Here is a 17043-nt window from a genome sequence, read left to right as displayed (position 1 = left end):
GAACACATGACACATGGAAGCCAGGGAAGGGAGCGTGCAGCTCCTTTCGTCCAGGTGGACAGGAAGAGGCCAGACTCACTTTTCTCAGTCGAAGCAGATGTTCAGACTTGTGGGCAGAGAGGAACTGCCAGAGGGAGATGGTGTGTTTTAACTGGCATCTGTTTAAGGCCTGAAAGAGAACAGAACTCCTGAATAGGAGGTGCTGTTTTCACTTGGCCCTGCAGTGATTCCACCTCCCTCACCACAGAGGCACCTCTGCTTCGTCCACTAATTCCCTGCCTCATCTCCAGAACGTCTCTGAAAGCCCTCTCCCCGCTGCAACATCTCGGGGTCCACCAGCGGCGTGCAGTTTGCAGGCACGCCTCTGCATATTTGTGGCACTGAGTCTAGATCTTTAAGTTCCAAGCACATCTCCGCCTTTCCCATCAGTGTGTTCTGATTACACTGTGGGCCGGCTTGGGGAGGGGGTGTTCTTGCCTACCCTCCTTTTCAGGGGCTGCTTAGATCAGTACTCCCTGGGTGGTGGTATCCCAGTAGGAAGTGGGGAGACGATGGAGGGGGACAACGCTGATTTCCTTTGGAGAGAGGTTGACACGAGACCCACCTTTGAAACCTGTGAGGCCTGATCACCCATCCGCAGCATGTCTTGGATATACACATTTAAGTGCATGTCTGGATCCCCCCCAGCTGTGCTCAGAAACCCCAACGTGACTTCTATGGCAGACAGAGCTTCACAGGCATCGCTGTAGGACTGCAGTTGTCCTCTGATGGCACTGATGGCCACGTTGGGGAGGGGGCTCTAGGAAGTCAAAAGCAGGATAGAGTTCATGGTTGGGGCTTCCTGTGCACTGCTACTTGATAAGAGTGCTTACCTTCTTCACTGCTAAGGCCACAAAATGGGACAGACTCTCTAATTTAAACAGCAGTAAGACTTCCCTGGGGGCGCAGTGGTTAAGAATCCACCTGCCAATGCAGGGGACACGGGTTCAATCCCTGGTCTGGGAAGATCCCGCATGCCGTGGAGCAACTAAGCCCGTGTGCCACAACTACTGAGCCTGCGCGCCGCAACTACTGAAGCCTACGTGCTTAGAGCCCGTGCTCCACAACAAGAGAAGCCACCGCAATGAGAAGCCCACGCATCGCAATGAAGAGTAGCCCCTGCTCACCGCAACTACAGTAAGCTTGCGCGCAGCAACAAAGACCCAAAGCAGCCAAAAAAAACCAAAAAAAAAAAACCCCAAAACAGCAGTAGTTAACACTTGGTGCTTGTTAAGTGTCAGCAGTATTTAGGTATGTTACAGAAAGAGAGATGAACTCACTGAATCCTCAAATCAACTTGGTGAAGATATGCATATGGACATATACATACATACAAACCACACACATATACATCACCCCCACACCCCCCACACACATAACACACATAAACCAGAAAAGCAGGAATAAATAAATTCTCTGAACCTTTTGCATCAGCATACACAGTCATGACATCATTGCTAAAAAACTACAAGCACAAGATTTCAATCTGTTTATACTCAACAAGAAAACTTCTGTTGATCTGCTGTCCTGCTTGCCGTCTGGCAAGAGCACTGGGCTCTGAACGTAGGGAGGCCCTGAAACTCTTTGGTGCTCATGGCAAATGCCGGGAGTGAGGGTGGAAGAGTCCTAACATGGATGGAAACACTCTGATAAGACAGAGGCACACGCAAATAAGATTGATCATCATCACCTGTGGCATTTTGTTCTTGATGTCCATGAAGAGATGTTCATAGTTCCAGTCACGTCTGTACACCAGAGTGGGTATTCCCTAAAGTGAGAAAGAAAAAAGTCTTTGGAAATGGAATCCACTGTGGAGGTTTCCATCAAATGACAATATATGCTTGAGCAGAAACTCAAATGTAGTCCCAGGCTATTCAGTGCATCACCAGGCAAAGCAGGCAGCTCCTTGTTGCCACGTGATGTCCGTGTTTAACCCGTAATCTATGGAAACAGTGACATGAGGAACCCAGCCTGGCCTTTGTGGCCAAGCAGATACTGTCACATAGAATACTGTGGCCTGCAGGCCGCCGGGGGAAGTAGGTCCTGAGGACCTCCCAATGGGACACTGAGAACAGACTGAATGAGGGGGCACTCTGCTAACAGGGAGAGCAGAGTGAATTAAAAGCAGCCTTGAGCTCAAACAGTTCACGGTTTAACTGCGGGCAGGGAAGGAGCATAAATATACTGAAGTACCATACCCTTGACTGGACCTGGAAGGAGCAAGTACAGCCCAGGTAAAGAACAGATGGGGAAGTGCAGGGTGCATTCCGGGGAGGGAGAGTGATCCAGTATGTGAGGTTATGGGGTTCAACGTGGGGAACTGGCTGGAGGCAGGGTCAGGGCAAGGCCACAGGGCCTTTTGTGCCACATGCGCATCAAGGTTATCCAACAGGGTGGTGGGATGCAGATCTGGATGTAAGAAATGTGGGCTAAAGAGCCTGAAGGCAGGGACCAGTTGGGAGCTACCGTAGCAGTGGAACTTAAGGACAGATGCTTTGAACTAGAGCAGCGGGCTCTGGTGGTGAAACGGGGGTGCCTGATGGCTATGGTGGTGAAACGGGGGCGCCGGATGACAGACTGTGTGTGCAGACTAAAGGAAAAGGGGGAAAACAATGAGGTTTTGGTGGTGCCATTAATTATGGCATAGAAATCCGGACGATGAGTCCACTGAGACCTGCAGACACCCTTGGGGTAATGTGTGGATCCAGATGCATAGACAGCTCCGGAGAGCCGTCAGCCCCAGTGGCAGGGCTGGTCATGGACACTGGGGGTGTGGAAGAAGGGTCCGTTGGTCCCTCCTCACTTTGAAACCACTGTGATCAAAGCCACACTCAGGGCAACTTTTGCAAAACAGACACACCGACCACGTAAATACAGCAGGTCAGCCTTGCCTTAAGGGTTAGCCTGGGCTTGCCCTGCAGGAAGCGGCTGATGATCTGGCGCTGGATCTTCTCCAGGTCAAACTCCTGCAAGGTCTCCCCGCCCTGCTCCACGTGGTACTGGCAGTTGGAGAGAATTAGTGGAATCAAGTCCCGCTCCACTTCGTAGCTGATAACGTGCAGGTCGGCGACCTCGGAGGCATCGACGGAGTAGCTGGGGGACAGATAGATAGAGCTCAGCACTCCAGTCATGGCCTGGTGATATGGAGTCAGCTCCTGTCTGATGTTGCCATGGGCTGTGCAGATGAAGGGACATGCAAATCTGTGACACTTGTGAGGGTGGCCGAAGGGTATCTGTTCGAGAAGGACCTGAAGCCTGGCTCGCTGTCCCCACGCCTGGGGACCCTGCTTCCCTGCTTGTGCCGCCTCAGAAACGACTTCCTGGGCTGAAAGGGCGTCCCCTGCTGCGGGCCTGCACGCTCACCTGTTGTCTTCCTTGGAGAACTTGTCTACTGCGTAGACAATTTCGTTGTGCAAGTTAATCAAGTAGCTGACTAAGGCGGTGGAGCAGAGGCCCCGGCCCTGGCGGCGTGGCAGGATGACTTCAAAGTCAGTGTCCAGATCAAGGTTGCAGCTGCAGTAGTCTTTAGGTAGCTTGATCTCACCTTTAAATGACAGAGGGGCAGTCACCTCCCTGCTGTTTCTTTCACAGCATCAGGACTGGGAGCCCACCACGGTGGGAGTGGGAGCAACGCAGAAGCCACCTCAACAGAACAGAACAGAGCTGGGAACCAGGCGTGCTTTTGCTTCCCATCTCTATTTTATGTGCTGATACGTTTCAAATGTTCTCAACTCCTTTTTGATACCGTATTTATAGACTCAAGAGGACTGAGGGTTTGCTCTTCCTGGTATGTTATGCACTCATCTCAGACACCCCACCAAGAGTCCTCAGATCCAGCATTAGATGCACACAGCATGGCACTGTGCAGACGTGGAACAAGAAGAGTTAGGCTGGAGAGAAAGGGCCTTCAGAGAGGTGCTCCTATAATGTTTAGTGTTAAAGGGGATTTGACACTTTACCATTGGTCTCCAGCGATCGCCTCAGCTTGTTCCACGTCGACAGAAAGATAATGATTCTGTTCTGGGATAACTGCTTCAGCCCATCTGTCAAACAAAACACTTGTTAGAACTCCAAGATAACACCTACCCCGTCTAGGTCAAACCAACAGACTTACTTGCTCTTTGACCCCTACCTTCATGCCATCACCAACACGTTCTAAATGCTGTTTAAACTAAAGCTGAGTTTGAGGAACCAGAGCGGGAGGTGTTTGTCTGTTATGGCAAAAGCCTCTAATGTGTCCCAGGGATTCACAGCACCTACTGCCTTATGCTACAAGCTTAGGGTACAGAGTACACGTTAGCCCTGAACTGGAGTCTCCAAGTTGGACTGATCCTTTTGAACCACAACATGGATTGTCCTGATCCCCTATGAGAGCAGAGACCTACCTGAATTGTGACTGCTAATGAAACTTCTGATGGATCTGTATTCAACTTCTGAAACATTCTGGAATTGTTTCACTAGATTCCTTTGCAGGGCCAGAATCTCAGGCAAGAATTTCACCAGTCTCAGTTCTGCTTCCTAGAGAAGGGAAGACCGCCAAGAACACTTTTTAATGTACTGGGGAAACAGACTTCAAGGCTGGCTCAGGATGTGTATTTGTAGTTTAATCTGGTCAATGTGCCATTTTACATGATGACACATAATGATACTTGAGAATGGGGAACAGGCCACACCATTCTTTCAGCAAGTACCTAGTGACTGCTTACAACGTGTTGGCCAGTGTTCTTCTACCCTCTAGAAGTTGGGGAACAAACCCGTAGGGCCGACACATCAAATGTGTTTGCCAGAAGCTGATGAAAGAAAGCAGCCTCTTGAGGCCATGAGATGGGTTAGGTGCGGAGAGGAGCTGCTGAGACCAAGAAGACCAAGCTTTTAGGCAATGAGGCTTGGCGCTATTCCGGTGTTGTTCTGAAGACCTAGGACCTAAGCTTCTTCAGTTTAATGGACCTGTGCATATCAGTGACAGATCACAGTATTAACACAATGGCCTTCCCACTGGGAATTCATTTTCATTAACTGACCCACAGAAATTTCTGAGTCATCTTACTTCTTCCTAGACTGCATATATTGGTCCATGGAGGGAAATGATTAGAAAATCTATTGTAGAGAAAGTTCAAATGGATTAAAGTTAGGAACCGTGTGTAATTCTGGTTCTAAAAGATATGACACACACTTTACTGCTCTCCTCCCCACAATCCCACCACCACCCTCACTCCGAATGGTTCGGGAACAGGGAAGATTCTTTGTTTGTTTGATTTTGGCTGTGCATTCTTAACTCGAGTTATTTTATTCAACAGACACTCATTGGTGACTAACTGCTCCAGGCACTGGGGGCAGGGGTGAAGATGAAAAGACAAAGGAAACATTTTCATTGTATTCTTTCTTGCTGAGTGATTGGGAGAGACCCTGCTGGCCCTCAAGTTCTTTACAGATACCTGCTAATTCCAACTCGTGTACATATTTCACCTGTGACTTTATGTTTCAAACAACTCATATAGATTGATGTGTCTAGAGATCTCTGCTCTATCCCTGAGTCTTCTGCCAGAGACATTCTATTCAAAAATCAAAGTAGTCTGATGGCTGTCCCATCCTCAGGACTAATCAGACTAAATGAGAGTGGGGCCTTCACGTCTCCAAGGGACATGTAGGCAGCATTCACGGAGAGGCAGCCGCACCTTCTGTAGGAACTTCCAAAGGACGGGTACTGTTTCTTTGCCATTCTTCTGCTCCACAATGTGCTGGAGGTTCTCAATGGTGATCCTTTTCCTGCAGCTCCACATCTTAGAGCAGTGAACCACGCTATTCTGGGGCAGGTGGGGCAGGAAGGCCACTGGATCACCGTACACGATTTTGGCCACAGGATTGGAGCTGATGCGCTCATCTTGGCTGATCCGAGTGTTCACCGCCAGGAGGGTTTTATCTAGATGCTAGGTAAGGAAAGCGACATGGGATCTGGAAATGAGATGCTACTGCAGACAGGCTGGACACCTAGTGACCTTACCAGTGGGCAGATTCAGAGACCCGCCCTCCTCGTTTTAGCCCGTAATCAAATATTCATACTTGCCATCTTTTATTATAATTTATGTGATCCTTATTTGTAGGTTTTTATCTTCCCAAACAGAACAAGTCTCAGAGACCTATATTTAATTCATTCATTCATTCATTCCTTTATTTATTGATCTTGCCACACAGCATGTGGGATCTTAGTTCCCCAACCAGGGATCAAACCTGTGCCCCCTGCAGTGGAAGGCAAGGTCTTAACCACTGGAACCACTGCCAGGGAATTCCTCAGAGACCTTTATTTTATTACCATTATTTTACTTGATGACTTCTATTTCCTGACCGGCCTAGTTACTCTCAGTAACATTCTTATCTGACAGGGTTTATTTCTCTGCCTCTTGCTCTCACATTCTGCTGTAAAAAGTAACGGAGAGACAACTACTGCCTGCACTTTCTGAACTCCCAGTAATTCCTCAACCTGACACACTGACCAGCCTTGGGAGGGGATAGGATGGGGTGGGGGCAACAGGAGGGTCGGGTGACCGGATAGAGAAACCTAAATCTGGGGCTTAGCCTAGGGCTTCAATAAGGGACACTTCCAGAAGGGACAACAGACCGAGCACTCAGTAGAGGCCCAGGAAACACGCTCCCACACTTTCCCAAAGTAGCCCTGTAGCTCTGCATCACTTACCTTTAGTTCCGGCAGAATAATAGTCTCAACAAGCTTTTCCCAGCTGTTCCTCTTTTCTCTGGTTGACAATTCTGCATCAAAATTTAAAGACCCTACAAACAAAAATGTGTCTGTTACCAAGAAACAAAAGCAGTCTGCATAAACACTAAATAAATGTTAAATTGAAATAATGCTCCTTTTGGGGTTGGGGGCGGGTATATCTTCCTAAATTAATCTCAGCATTTAAAAATGGTTCCTGCTGCTACCACCAACCTCATGATCTTCATGAAGAAACTTAGAACTCTAAAAACTCTAACCCACATAATTATCATCTTAAAACCATTCTGAACAAAATTACTGAAAGGACAGTTTAAATCAGAAGCCCAGGGGCAAAATAATGGTGGCCAGTGGTAGCACCAGCTGCCTCAGTTGCTGCCACCTGGGCTTGAGAATGGAGGCGGGACCCTGTGGATGCCCGCGTGATGCAGAGTGCTGTGGAAACTGTTGGCATGCTTCTAGAATTTGATCACTTTGTCAGTATGATACTGGATGAGCTTACCTAGTTTGAAATTGCACTAGAATGAGAGGCTTAAAATAAAATGAAGTTTTGCTAAATGGAAAATATATACTGATGTTGGCTTCTGGCAAAAAAGCTCCTGAAGTGGGAATGGATTTTCTTGTAAAGTAGCAGAACTTTTTATTGCTATTGTTATTATTTTAAATAACATTGTCATTACAGTGGTAATTTTAAAAGATTTTTGCAAATAAGCAAAAAGAAAACAAAACTGTTCTTAATTCCACCACTCAGAGATAACCCTCTTACTAACTTGTCTTACAGACCTTTTCTTTCTGTGTGGATTTTAAATTTTAAAATAGAAAAATTAGCTTAGTGCACATAATAGACAGCCTGCTTTTTCATGTAACAAACTATGGACACGGACATATATTAAGTCAGCCCACAACGGCAGTATTTTTTAGGAAAAGCAGATGCTGCCCCCGCAAAACAGGACAGATGTACAGAGACCAAGCTGCAAGCGCTTATCAAACATTAGTCTCTCTGATGGTGATGTTTCTTTAACACACATCACCTGTTTGGGATGACAACAATATGTTCCCTATACAGTGGGTAAACTACAACGGAGGCTGACTTTTGAAACTTAAGCCTCCCCAGTACACTGGCATTTAACACTCTGAGCACACTCAGCAGGGGATCAATGGAAAGGCTCCTCCCTCCCCTACTCTCTGGAAGGTGCATGTCTTCCTGCTTCCCCTTCCTCTCGCTCTGGGGTCCGGACGAGTGCGCTGCTTCCTCTGCTGGCCGTGCCCCACGCCCCTCGGCCCCATGCCCGGCTCCTCACTGTGGCCGTGCTCTCTGAGGAGGTGGCTGAGGACAAGATGCACCACGCTGGCGGTCTCATCTGCACTCCTCCCCAGCATCTTCATTAACTGCTCCAGGTCTCTCTGGATATGCTGCAGCAGAAACCCTTTTGGATCCCTCACCGGAGGCTTAATGATGTTCATCAAAGCCTGTGGGGGCAAGGGGACAAAATGTCAAGCCAGATCTTGTTTGTGGAGGAGATGGCAAGTTCAGGAGAGGTCAGGAGGAGTGAAGAACCAGCCCCGAGCCAGAGGAGAGTCTCTAGGAGGGATGTCAGTGTGATTCAAACAGCAGTGGCGAGAGAAGGCTCAGGAGCAGAAATGACCGCAGTCTGAAAACAAGTGCCTTCCATATCCTCAGTGTGAAGTAAAGAATTTTCAAAGCCTGAACTTTTTGCTATCGTGGTTAATTAACTTAGAGGAAATGCAGCCTGCTCTCTTTCTTCCCCAGAGCTGCAGCAAAGACAGGTAAAATCATGGTTATTTTAGCCTCTCCACTCCCAGGTGTGGACCGGAGACATAGAGCCGTTCATTAAAAATTGATTTTACATAATCTGACAAGTAGTTCCCCCTTACCACCACAGACCACAGTGAGAAAAATCAGGATATGTGAATTTTATATTATGTTTTGCATTAGGTAACAATGACGTATTTGAAATCCACAAGAAGTGGCTAGAACTTTTTATTTTTTCAACTATTTTAAATAATTTATTAAACATTTTAAATGTTTATTAAAATTTAAAAGTCAAAGTACAAATTATAAGAATGACAATTAAAAATTCAGACCAAAATAGTTTAAATAATGCTAAATTTTTTATTTCAATTTTGATTTTAATTAAACTTTCTAAAATATTTTCAGGGTTTCCCCAGTGGCGGAGTGGATAAGAATCTACGTGCCAATGCAGGGGACACAGGTTCGAGCCCTGGTCTGGGAAGATCCCATATGCCGCGGAGCAACTAAGCCCGTGCACCACAACTACCGAGCCTGCACTCTAGAGCCCGTGAGCCACAACTAGTGAGCCCACGCACCACAACTACTGAAGCCCACGTGCCTAGAGCCCGTGCTCCGCAACAAGAGAAGCCACCGCAATGAGAAGCCCGCGCACCACAACGGAGAGTAGCCCCCGCTCGCCGCAACTAGAGAAAGCCCTTGTGCAGCGACGAAGACCCAACACAGCCAAAAATAAATAAATAAATAAAAATTTAAAAATAAAGTATTTTCATATTAAGTGTTTTAATTCTAATGTTCGATATCCATCTAATTGTCAAAGTAAAGAATTGGTATCATATACAGTTAGCTTGAGGTCATATTAATATCACCCTGCTGGTTATCTTTTACAATTATTTCCTTTTTTAAACCTTCAACAAGTTACTTTTAGAATAAACCTTATGCCTTCTATGGAAAAAAAAAAGAATTCATACCAGGCTTCAACATGTTTCATCTGGACCTACATGCACTAATAAATGTAAGCTAATAATTTGTTTTATATTGTAAAGCATTCCTTGTGTGTTACTATTGCCAATAATATTCTAATGAATAAGAACACCTAGAACCACAGATTGGACCTTCAAAGAGGAGTAAGAAAACAGTTACTTATTTCTACCAAGTATCCTAGCTAAGGATACTTAGTTATCAGAGAAGCAGTACATTCATAGTCTCTGAAAGGAAGGAGTGGACCAATTCATTAATCTCTTTTCCCTCACCCAAGCACTCTGCCACTCAGATCTTCCCCATACTTCCTAAATAGTTTCTGCCTCTGATGTCAGTAAGGGCACAACACACAAACGTCACAGCATTCACACCTAGGAAGTAGTCTTGTGTTTCAAGGGGCAAAATCAGAGAACTCTGGAGCGGGAAAGGGGTTAGTCACAATGAAACCAAGCAGGACCCTGCAGGGCCTTCCCAAGAACTGGCTAGGACTTTTTAGACAAAAGGATTCATCGTGAAAAAAATTACTGTAGAAACTAAACACATGGTTGGGCAGTACAATGCTCTACCTGGGGACTTTGGGTGGCTCCCCAAAGCATAGCCAAATGAGTGAGTAGCCGGATGAGAAGGAAGACCACTGGGGACAGCTCTCGGTCAGATACCATGGCCTCGCCTCTCAGTGGTGGGTTTCCCAGCACGTGGCCAGTCTGAGTTCTGTCCGTATTGTTTCTGGAAAGGACAAGAGAAGACAGGGTGAAGGCTGAAGATCACCATTTCTTCTCAGCTCTGGGGGCACACTTCCCATTCTTAGAACCTGGAGACCAGGTTCAGAGTTTTGAAGAAAACAATGTTAAATTACATATTCTACTAAGCCTAGACTACTTTCCTATATTAGAAGATTTTTTTTTTCTGCGGGGTCCACACCATGCAGCATGTGGAACTTCCCTGACAAGGGATTGAACCCATGCCCCCTGCAGTGGAAACATGTCATCTTAACCACTGGAACACCAGAGAAGTCCTAGACCACTGTCCTAAGAGTCTTCTTCTTTATAGACTGACCTTTCTGGCTGACTAAGCCCACAACAGTGTAAAGTGGCTGTTTGTGAAACTAGTGGTTGCCAGTGGGGAGAGGGAAGGGAGGAGGGGCAGTATAATGGTAGGGCGTCAAGAGGTACAAACTATTATGTATGAAATAAGCTACAAGGATATATTGTACAATACAGAGAAGATAGCCAATATTTTATAATAACTATAAATGGAGTATAACCTTTAAAATTGTGAATCACTAGATTGTACACCTATAACTTACATAATATTGTACATCAACTATACTTCAATTAAAAAATAATAATAACTTTGAAGAACTTCCCTGGTGGTGCAGTGGTTAAGAATCCGCCTGCCAATGCAGGGTACACGGGTTCAATCCCTGGTCTGGGAAGATCCCACATGCCACGGAGCAACTAAGCCTGTGCATCACAAATACTGAGCCCGCGCATCACAACTACTGAAGCCTGCGCACCTGGAGCCCGTGCTCCACAACAAGAGAAGCCACCGCAATGAGAAGCCCGCACACCGCAACGAAGAGTAGCCCCCGCAAGGGGGCTTCCCTGGTGGCGCAGTGGTTGAGAGTCCGCCTGCCGATGCAGGGGACACGGGTTCGTGCCCTGGTCCGGGAGGATCCTACATGCCGCGGAGCGGCTGTGCCCGTGTGCCGTGGCTGCTGAGCCTGCGCGTCCGGAGCCTGTGCTCCGCAACGGGAGAGGCCACAACAGTGAGAGGCCCGCGTCCCGCAAAAAAAAAAAAAAAAAAAAAAAAAAGAGTAGCCCCCGCTCGCCACAATTAGAGAAAGTCCGCGTGCAGCAACGAAGACCCAACACAGCCAAAAAAAAAAAAAAAAAAAGTTTTGAAAGCATAAAAAAATGGCTGTTTGTGCTAGTCCTGGGGCCATGTGTCAGGATGGAGGTCTGGACCCGCTTCTTCCACTGAATCATTGTGGGGGATCGGGGGAGCAGGCGGGCAAAGGACAGTAAGAGTTTGGAACGGCTGACATTACCATGGGAATATGTACACACTGTTCTCCTTTTCCCAAATCAAAAACTGGGATCCAAGGTCTGGCAAAGGATTTGGCATCACACCCAGATGGGAGGTATAGTCTGATGGGTACATTCAGTTGCAAAGCTACTGAAGATTCTAAGACATTCTGATAGTTTATGGAGATAACAGATTAGCATATTTTAAACTGCAACAGCACTAAAAGAGCTAGAATATATGATGAACGTAGAGAGGTCACACCTCCTATTAAGGGAGCATGTATAACCATACTCATCTCATGAGCAAGTGTGGAATTATGAGATCAGATTTTTAGCTGGATTCTGAAGTATTTGATAAGATTGACTATGTCTCCTCTATTTTTCTGGGAAAAAAAAGAGTAAGCTAAGAGAGTTTATAAGTGACAGACTTAAATGTGCCTCTGAAATTGGTCACCTGTTTATGTCAAGCAATTTCTACAGGGGTTGTGCCCAAGATTCAGATGGAAGACATCTGAATTAACAAGTATTAATAAGTATTAACGCGTGGTCTGCTTTGCATTAAGAGCCCAGTTAGCCAATGACAGATCAAATGCCTCACTACTGAATGACCACAGGGACCTTGGTGTTGATATCAACAAGACCCAGGTCCAAATGTACAATAGTAATTGATACTATATTTAGTATTGATTTATCAGCTGGAACAGAAACAGCCCCAAAGCCCATGGTTTGACTACTTAGAAAGGAGATAAAATCTTACATACTCGATAACATGAAATCCATCCTTTGGTTTGTGATTAATCCCTCCAACTGGAACACCACAGTCAATACAAAAGCTCTGTTCCATCGGCAAGCCACACTAGGATAAACACAAATGAGACCCCGGCTCAGTTTGGACAAATGCCATCATGCAAATGAGCACATACTTACCACAGGAGGTAGCGGACGCCACTACTATGATTGCTTCCTTTAGCATATGTGTGTGTCAGGTGGGGCTACAGGAGCCCTGGGAGACAGGGCAGGCACTCCATGCCAACTATGTTGTATGTGGGCAAATATAGACTTTTAAAAAATAGAGACAATTTAAGTTTTATTCCTAAATAGTCACTTTATAGACAAATATATAAAACTCAATCCTCCTTTCTCATATTCATCACTGTTTTCCATTCATTCCCCCACCTATCACACTGGCCTTACTGCTTCACTATCTAACACCAGGAATACTATAGCAGCTTCCAAACTGATTTCCCTAATGCCATTTGGACTTTTTTATTTAAAAAAAATGTAACCATATGATTCACTACTTCCAAAGGCTCATTTTTCAAAATCAGATTGTGTGCTACTACATACACTGAATAACAGTCTATCACAAACCAAACCAGTCTCAGGTTCCCAGACCACAGAATTTCAGGAGCAGTTTTAGGAAGAATCTATTTTAATCCTGTTTCACAGACAAGTAAGTGAGAAGCTCAGAAAGATAAAGTAAAATGCATATATCAGTTTTATCCTCCAGGTCGCTTATTTATTATTAAATAACATTTGTCTGTTTCAATTCAATAGCCTGTTCTGAGCGAGGATGGATGACACTATGAAGGGCCCTGGTTGACGCTTTGGGATTCAGAGATGAACAATACACAGATCTTCCCCCAACGGGCTTACAAGATGTGTGTCTCATTTTCCTATCCTTTGGTATCTAGACCCTATCTCCTCCCTGGGACAGTAATCCAGCCTACGGTCTAGTCAACACTTTGTTGTCACATAAAGACCCGTGTCACTGATCTTGTGATGCAGTGGCCAGGAAGGATGGCCAGCAGTGGTTCCTGTCCTGTAGTTTTGTCTTTCAAGGGACATTTGGCAATGTATGGAGGCAGTTTTGTTTGTCACACTGTGTGAGATGGGATACTACTGCCATCTGGTGAGTTGAAGCCAGGAATGCTCCTAAACCTACAACAATGCCCAGGCCAGCCCCACAATAAGGCGTTATGTCCACAGGGCTGAGACTGAGAAACCCTGGCTGGAAAACCTTAGTACCATTTGGATGTTTAGTCGTAATACCTAGAATAGCCGGCAAAATGAGTCTATGTTCTCCCAAAAGGTCCAGACCCTCATTATCCATCCTCCTCCTCCACAGCTCCCCTCCTCAGACCTGGAGGAACACACATTTTGAACCCCCCAAACCCTACCCTGAATACCGAGACTCACCTCGCCTACAGAGCACGCGTGACCATTGGGACATGCTGTTAAAAGAACAAGACACATGTTGGCTGATGAGGTTTCACCTAATGACCCACGGTTAAAAGGGAAAGCTAACTCCCTCCTCTCTGGTCTAACCAAATGGCTGACGTGGACCTGATTTCCCAAGCACATTACCAGAAATCTTGAACTTTGCTAGATATTAGAACTCATTAGATATTTGACACATACCAGGAGCTCAACCGGTATCACTGAAAAATAATGTCTGTGTTTAATTTCACAAAGCAAAGAGACACTAGATTACAGGTTCATACCAGGGTTTACTTTTGGAGGCAGGGTGGATAGTATTTTATACCCTCCTATTCACTCTCTTTGATTTTTTCCTTTTGCTATGAGCAGGTTTTATAACAACTTTTAAAACTAGTTTTAAAAGATCATCTACTCAAGGCAACAGCAAAATTTACATAAAGTCATGGGTTATATTATTTTCTCCTTCAGTTCTATATTTCTAAAAGAACTATCTTTGGGTCAAAAACGTGGCTGTATTGTGAGCTGGCCCTTGACTGAGCCTCTCATGTGGTTCCCAGCACCCCCTTCTCCCCAAAGGGCATATTCCAGGGAACAGAAGTACACCCTAAAAGACCCTCTCCCTGTGACTAAGAAAAAAATAATCTGGCTCATCCACAGTCAGCAGGGTACCAGTTCCTGCAAGCTGTTCTTGTTCTGCAAAGGCAACCACGGCAGAAGGAGGTAAGCACATAAGGACCTTCAGGGACAAACCCGTGGACCCCAATTCTATAACAATGTCTCATGTGGTTTTAGGATGCTCTTCAAAGCTCAGGAGTGGGATTCCACCTCAGGCCAACACTTACTGTACCAGTGGACTCCTTCCAGACCCATCCACTTCCTAGCTTGAGCAAGCAAGTCTTCAGGCATCGTTGGAAGAAAGGCATTCTGAAAAGTCAAAAGAGCGGGGCTGGCTTTAGCTAAGTGAGCATATCGACGGGCTGTCACTGATCAGCAAGAGGCCTCGAGTAAGGATGTGACCTTGATTTTCTTTCTTCTTGACCTAAAAAACTCTCTATGAAGAACACAGAACAGCTCCCTGTGAGATAACAAAGGGCAAGGCAAGTTTTTCACCATCATTGTGGACTAAAGGGTCAAGTGAGACAGAGGCAGATGGAGAATCTAGAAGATAAACAGGTTCAACAGTTTCTGAGGTACCGGCTGGGTCTCTAAAGTTTTTCCTGTGAACGCAGATGCAATCACATCCCAATCTTACCACCATGAGTTCTGGGGAGAAGGCCAAATTCTTTAGGGGTTCCAAGACTTTGCTTTGTCCACAGAGAAGGATGGTTGCAACATGAATAGCCATTTCTATTACTGTCCCTTCAAGGCTGTTGTCCCCAGGACCCGTCCTCAGCAGGGGTAGTTCATTGTTCACAAGGGATATTGCAAAACGTCTCATATCAGGAGACAAGGTCTTTCTTTCCTCAATGAATTTCTTCATAGCCTCACATTGCTGACAGGAAAGAAATGAAAATACAACAAAGCAGAATATCATGTGAATAGTGAGAGAAAACCAAAGGTTTGCTCTTATGTCACTCATACATTTTTGATTGCAAATACCTATCAAATATCAAGGTTAAGGGGAATTCCCTGGTGGTCCAGTGGTTAGAACTTCATGCTTTCACTGCTGAGGGCGCAGGTTCAATCCCTGATTGGGGAACGAAGATCCCCGCAAGGTGAGTGGGGCAGCCAAAAATAAATAAATAAATAGATAAAGTTTTTTGCATTAAAATAACTTTGATTTTTTTTTAAAAAATCAAGGTTAGAATGGCTAAATGGTTGCTGTTTGACGGGAAATTATCTGGAGAAGAGAATTCTCCTCTACAAACACAGAAACCACATACCCAAGCACTAGTTTTCATAATTTTGGAAAACATTATCTTATGTTCTTGACTGTGTTTTAACTGTTACTCTAAAAGCTTTGGATGAAACAGAAAGTAGTTGCTCCACATAAGAAGGCTGGAAACCCCAATCCTAGAATTTTAAAAATTGGGGGCATAACTGGTCTTTGTGACTTTTACCTCTATTCAAAAAGTCCCTCCAAATTATGAGACTATGAACACAGCCCTGAAGGCTGATACTCACCTGTGGCTTAGGATGGAGGTTTGCACTGTGCGATTTGTACAAAGTCGTGACCTCTCTAAAAAGTGCTAACATTAGGTGGGCAGCCTGCTGAGTTGTGGGGCTCCTGCAGGCCTGAAAAAGCAAGGATATCAAGTGAGACTTTAAAAAATCTAGCTCAGGGCCAGAATCCCATGTGATTCGTATATGAATATGAAATGAGATCAGCCCTTAACCCTTGGAGAGGTTGAGGGAGCCTTTCCCAAGACCCTGGGCGCCTGGGACCCTGCACCTCAAGGACCATCTTCTGGAAAAACAACTGTTCATAAACATTCTCATATTAAACTCAATGCATATTTATCAGATAGCTTACAACAGAGGTAACAGAGATCACCACCTGTTCTCTTTCTGACTACTTCACTGGTCCTAGAAACTTTTCCTGAGCAGAGATAAGATACTTATTTCTTCTTTTCCCAGCAAAATGCCAGGGTAAACAAGGACTCAAAAAGGAAACATGACCAGAACAATTGAAAGATTAGATTCTAAAAACCCTGTATCTATTAAAATTAACACATGCATATGCCTCTATGGGAATTATGAGGCTACACAGATACAGGTTTTGCTTCCTGTGCCATCACATGTCAGAGCAGAAGAATCTTGGAGGAAGTGACTTTTTAGCAGGGTCTCAAAGAAAGTAATGGACATAAATGAACCAGAAAGGAGGTGCCGGTGGCCTCGTGCAAACCCACCACCCCAAATCAACCACTGATGCTCCCCTGTTTGCCAGGCGAGCCCGTGAGGCCATGAGCATAAGACTTCTGATGCAGCATGTCACCCTGCGGGGCCTCTTTCGCTGCATCATTTGACACCAACAAGACAAGACTTAGGCTCTGAGGGGCCACTGTGTACGCAGAGCAGTCCCCCAGTCCAACATACCTCCAGAGCAGTCTCAATGGCCAGGGGCTTGCACTCCAGAATGGCTTTGCCCAGTGCATCGCGGAGAGCCTTGTAGCTGTCCCCATGCACCAGATACTGATCCATCTGGCCTGTATGATCCTTCTGCAACCCCAGGAACACAGGGGTTAATCATGGTGGGGACAGTGTGAGGAATGCTTAGGAAAGAACCTTCTTGATAGGTAAAGGGACCAGGCAATCATAAGAGGTTTAAAGGCAGCTGA

At 45.6% G+C, this 17043-nt stretch overlaps 1 protein-coding gene across 7 annotated transcripts in view; it reads right to left on the bottom strand.

Moving 5' to 3' along the window:
* RNF213 (ring finger protein 213) overlaps positions 1 to 17043 on the bottom strand; it is a 110275-nt gene that overhangs the window by 1757 nt on the left and 91475 nt on the right. For 6 of the 7 annotated variants that reach the window (XM_082861188.1, XM_082861190.1, XM_082861189.1 and 3 more), the window contains 17 exons: positions 16802 to 16924; positions 15890 to 16000; positions 15018 to 15257; positions 14608 to 14689; positions 13745 to 13779; positions 12307 to 12401; positions 10085 to 10244; positions 8068 to 8236; positions 6731 to 6822; positions 5715 to 5966; positions 4425 to 4557; positions 3999 to 4082; positions 3403 to 3583; positions 2931 to 3132; positions 1730 to 1807; positions 605 to 799; positions 80 to 169 (listed from right to left, as the gene is read on the bottom strand). In XM_082861188.1, coding sequence (XP_082717314.1) covers positions 80 to 169; positions 605 to 799; positions 1730 to 1807; positions 2931 to 3132; positions 3403 to 3583; positions 3999 to 4082; positions 4425 to 4557; positions 5715 to 5966; positions 6731 to 6822; positions 8068 to 8236; positions 10085 to 10244; positions 12307 to 12401; positions 13745 to 13779; positions 14608 to 14689; positions 15018 to 15257; positions 15890 to 16000; positions 16802 to 16924 — 2322 coding nt within the window. The remainder of the gene's footprint in view (positions 1 to 79; positions 170 to 604; positions 800 to 1729; positions 1808 to 2930; positions 3133 to 3402; positions 3584 to 3998; positions 4083 to 4424; positions 4558 to 5714; positions 5967 to 6730; positions 6823 to 8067; positions 8237 to 10084; positions 10245 to 12306; positions 12402 to 13744; positions 13780 to 14607; positions 14690 to 15017; positions 15258 to 15889; positions 16001 to 16801; positions 16925 to 17043) is intronic. The other variant, XM_082861191.1, reaches the window with a different exon arrangement.

Source organism: Leucopleurus acutus (assembly GCF_964270905.1).
Source record: "Leucopleurus acutus genome assembly, chromosome: 19".
Classification (NCBI taxonomy): domain Eukaryota; kingdom Metazoa; phylum Chordata; class Mammalia; order Artiodactyla; family Delphinidae; genus Leucopleurus; species Leucopleurus acutus.
The sequence above is the reverse complement of the archived record's forward strand: the minus strand, read 5'-3'. Positions and strand labels throughout refer to the sequence as shown.